Here is a 4,766-nt window from a genome sequence, read left to right on the forward strand (position 1 = left end):
AAAAGTTTATTATTGCTGTTTAAATCTTGCATAGTTCTGTTTAATGCTTCAAGTGAATATTTGTGTGCCATTGTGCACTCATCCCAAATTATTACAGAACTCTTCCGCAACACTGCAGCTATTCCACTATTCTTTTTGATGTTACACATTGCATCTGGTTTATTATGAACGTCCAATGGCAGCTTGAATGTTGAATGTGCTGTTCGCCCACCATCCAGTAAGGTAGCCGCAATGCCTGACGATGCTACTGCTAATGCGATTTTTTGTTGCGACCGTATTTTGGCAAGAATCAACGATATTAAAAATGTTTTACCGGTTCCACCAGGTGCATCCAAGAAAAAAAAACCACCTTGTTCAGCAGCAACAGCCAGCATAATCCGATCATAAATAATTTTTTGTTCTGCTGTCAGTAATGGTTCACTGTTCATGATAATTGTTGCTAAACTTCCATGGTCATATTGATTTTCTCGTTGTAAATCGGTATTGACTAAGTCGGTGGCTGGACGATTAGGTGATGGCATACCATAATGATTAAGTGGTAAATTTGAAATAAGAACACATAAATCCTCGATCAAGACCAATGCTTCATTGTACATCTCTGGTGTATAATCTATGTTTTGGCATTGATTTGTTTGTTTAATTCGGTGCAAGATGTCTTCTGTCATACAATTTTTATATTTTTCCCACAAAGTTTGTGCTTGCGAGGGATAACATGTCGTCAAAATAATTGCAAACAACTGACGAATGTTATTCGGTGTTGATGTCAACGCAGCATCAGCAAGCGTTAAGTCCCAATGGTTATCGTCTTCTAGCAATTGCAGTTCACGACATGCATCCTGGTATGTATTGAATACTCGACCATTAACTGTTCGTAAAAATTCAAAAGACGTTGGTCCGGGAACATTCACCAATAACAAACGTAAATAGAAGCACTCACGTTGCTTAGGATGTACCGTGTAAAGTCTCCCCAATGTCTTAGCTTTGGATATGCCTGTACAACCTTGGACTCAGAAAGCAGGGTCGCTGCCCACTGTGCCACTCGGCCGTCAAAAAGTTACAACGTTTTTGCTACGTATGTGTGTTTATGTACTGATGTTATCTTTAAAAAAGTTGAAGAATAGTGGGTACAACTTTGTCTTATTCTTCTTCTAAAGGGCCTCTTTCTGTTTCATGTCTGGTTGGAACCATCTGTTGAAAGAAGTTGTACAATATATTGTTTTTCTGATTTGAGGACTACTGGTTAAAATATAGAAATAATAAAGGATTTATCTTGTATTAAAAGTGGTTATCAATATAAATTATAATCTTTGCAGCATCACAAAACATTGTGGACATCTTCAACTATGCTTCCAAGACTGATCCAGCTTTTGAAAGAGGTAGGTAGAGTAATATTAGTTTAACAATAGACTAAATTATTGGAAACAATATTATATGAGTTAATATATTTAAATTTTTTAAACTATTACAGTACGCAATAATCAATTTCATCTGGCTTTGAAAATCTATATCCTTTTTCATGCTGTATCCTTTAAAAAAGTTTTTAATTTTAATTTGGTTACAATGTGATGTTTACTTATAAATATTTGGTTTGGCTTTGGACTCGCTTTACTGCAGTTCCACACCAAAATACAGTTAGCTTTGCCAGACGAATGTTATGTATCTCAAGGCTTGTTAAGGCAGAAATTGACTAGCTTGAAACAACTCAGGACTATTTAGTTACAAGTATTGTTGTATATATATATTTATATAGGTAATGAAATATTTTGTACATATATGCACTACCCATCTAGCTTCTGAGTTTTTTTTATTTGCCATTGGATAGGTTGCCTGGAAGAAATGGCTATGAAGCGATAAGGCAGCTAATTTGTATACATTATTTTGTTATACTTTTCTTTTTTATATACTTTTTGTGGTGTGCAATAAAAGTATATTCATTCATAAATATATATATTATTCTTCAGGCCAAGAGGGTAGACAGTCTTGTACTATTCAAGCTACTACAGTTACATTGAAATCTGTGTTTTTAGTGTCTAATTCATAAACAAAACCTTGGGTTGTTCCTAAAAAGGTACAGATTTTATGATGCTTACATTTGTACTACTGAACTTTATTGGGTCATGTTCATTGCCGGCTTTGCTCTCATCGAGGCACAGTGACAAGTGCCGACTGCGTGAATGTACATGAGCACTAACCCCCACTCGTTTGCTCGTACTCTATCCTGTGTTAGTAGTTTACGCCCGAGGTACAGTCTTTCGTGAATGTTAGCAATTGTTGCTATTGAACAAGAAAAGAGTTTACATGTCTCTGCTTGTGAACGAGCCTACACCGGGGACTTCATCGAGAGACCTGACGAAAGTAATCGAAAGGGAGTGCACGTAAGCGCAATTAGATATACTTGTTTTATAATATCTATATTGTTTTAAAAACAATATAATATGATAAAAGCACGTTCTTAACTCAACGACGAAGGTGATGACGCGGTGACGTTGCATCCGCTGACCCTGGGGCGCCTGCAGGCAGCGTACTCCGCGGACGAGCGGCGCGCCATCTACGACGCCGTCATCGCCTCCCGCCCGGCGTGCGACGAGCTCGCCGACTTGGCGCTAGGGTGAGAATCTTAAAGCTCTTTTGACCAGGTACATGTTGACCACCTCGCCGACACAACAGTGTGCTGTGGTAGAATTTGAATATCCATCTTTTATTTAGCAACTAATAACTGAGTATGCTGTTTATTAAATTATCGCATTTATTGATGTTAAAGAGTTCTAACCGACATCTGTTATCAAGATTTTAATCACCAAGAAAATGCAAATAACTGTAATTTTTCTGTAAATCTGGTCACAGGCGTCCTCTTTAATAGGTGCCAGAGGTTCAGATCTCAAACCATCCTTGCTGCTCTAATGTGAGCTCAACGATTATTATCACACACTCGACAGTCACCTGAACGTGTTGTCCTGTACTAACTGTAACTCTACACTAGTTTTGAGAACAGATTTTTGCTCCACCCACTTCGTAATTTATTGTCGAACTGGCTTACAACGAGACAAACTAGAGCCAGCTGTAGAATTTTCATTAAATGGAAATAAAAATACAAAGTAGTGAAATCTGTTGAGATTTTACAGATAAAAGTAACATCAACAAATGAAATCGACGAATCGATGAATACTTCTTCTGACCATCGAGAACTTGTGAAATACTCTTCTTCTCTTTGATTGAGGACCATTTTGATTGTGATAACAAGTTTGATGTCCTTGCGCAGGGATGCGGGCGCGGCGCCGGAACAGAGCAAGCGCAAGTCGAAGCTGGAGCAACTGGCAGAGCTGCGAGACTTGCGCCGCCGACGCGTTAAGTACAGGGTGGCGGTGCACTCGCGCAACTACTCGCACACGCTGCGCGCCCTTATCGACACACAGGTAAACTTCTCGTTAGTCTTTCATTTGTATGTTTCTAAATATTTTTGAAATTTGCACAAAAATTAAAATTTATTTATGTCAATTTATTTTTGCTGTCACTAATATGTTCAAATAAGCAGATGGAGATGTACGTCGAAGCACAAGGTCACGTAACCAAGCCACATGATGCATCCGATTATAAATATCCTAAAACTGAAAAACAGCCAGCACATTCCTCAGACGAGAACGATAATGAACACAGAGGATCTACGAAAAAACACAGATATGATAGCGATAGAAAAAATGATCATAGCGAACACAGAAGAAAACGTGTTTCTTATGATGATAACCATTCTCGAAAGTACGAGATAGATAGACGTCAAACTTCAGCTGAAGAAAGAATAACGCATGATCGTGATAGAAGAAGAAAGCAAGACGGAACCAAGGATGGTTACAAAGAAGAAAGAGATGTTGAGAAAAGAAAACGTGCTTATGAGGACCATACAAACGCACAAGCGTTTGAGAAAGGGAGATACAAAACGTCTAGAGTAGAAAGAGAAAAGTCTGAAGACAATGATGAAAGCAGAAGACAAGACAGTTACAGGGATTATTGTAGAAAAGAAAAAGATGTTAAACATAACAGAGAAAAAAATTTAGAAAGGACCAGCCATACTAAAGAAGAAAAAGATATATATCGTTCAAGTTCAATCGACAGCCATAGAGGTCGTGAGAGCGAAAAAGAGGGCCCATATTACAAAGATAAAGATAAGAATGGTATTAAGAAAGATACAGTAAGAAGTAAAAGAGATAGATACAGTTCCAGTACAAGGGATATTCAGAAATATCGCGGAAGCGAATGGGAGGTACGATATGACAAAGATAAAGCTAGGAATGATGTTAAACAAGAACGCGATAGATATAGTTCAAAAGACAGATACAGACACCGCGAGAGCGAAAGAGAGGAACGATATAACAAAGATAGAGATAGATATGGTCATGGAACTGATACAAGATAATATAATCATGAGCTGTATAAGAAGTAAAGAAAGCTATACAGAGAAAAGAAAGAATTAAAAACTACATGTATGCAGACTACCTACGTTTCTTTGTAGAAATATTAAATACTATGATGACAATGTTAAAAGTTTTTGTTTTTATAAATAAATAAGCATTAGGCACCGACATAAATATTAGCAAAAAAAGTTTAATCTATAGCGAAAGTTGATGTATCTGTAAAAATAAAAATATATGTTACCCGCCCGCCGCGCCGTTGGTTTCCGAGAAAAGAAAATTAGAAAAAACAAACAGCATAAATATAATTTGGTAATTTTGTACGGGAATCGCTGCTTCAGATTCCTTTGAATTTGAGTTCTT

At 37.3% G+C, this 4,766-nt stretch overlaps 1 protein-coding gene across 4 annotated transcripts in view; it reads left to right on the plus strand.

Moving 5' to 3' along the window:
• LOC120632248 (U1 small nuclear ribonucleoprotein 70 kDa-like) overlaps positions 1–4,536 on the plus strand; it is a 4,805-nt gene extending 269 nt beyond the window's left edge. Inside the window, exons 1-6 of one of the 4 annotated variants that reach the window (XM_039902061.1) lie at positions 1–1,072; positions 1,314–1,376; positions 1,469–1,521; positions 2,470–2,608; positions 3,260–3,413; positions 3,533–4,536. The exon at positions 1–1,072 is cut by the window's left edge and continues 269 nt beyond it. In XM_039902061.1, coding sequence (XP_039757995.1) covers positions 3,533–4,408 — 876 coding nt within the window. In that variant the 5' untranslated portion in view covers positions 1–1,072; positions 1,314–1,376; positions 1,469–1,521; positions 2,470–2,608; positions 3,260–3,413 and the 3' untranslated portion in view covers positions 4,409–4,536. The other 3 variants (XM_039902062.1, XM_039902063.1, XM_039902065.1) reach the window with 3 other exon arrangements.
• Positions 4,537–4,766: the final 230 nt, after the last annotated feature.

Source organism: Pararge aegeria, chromosome 19 (genome assembly GCF_905163445.1).
Source record: "Pararge aegeria chromosome 19, ilParAegt1.1, whole genome shotgun sequence".
Taxonomy (NCBI): Eukaryota; Metazoa; Arthropoda; class Insecta; order Lepidoptera; family Nymphalidae; genus Pararge; species Pararge aegeria.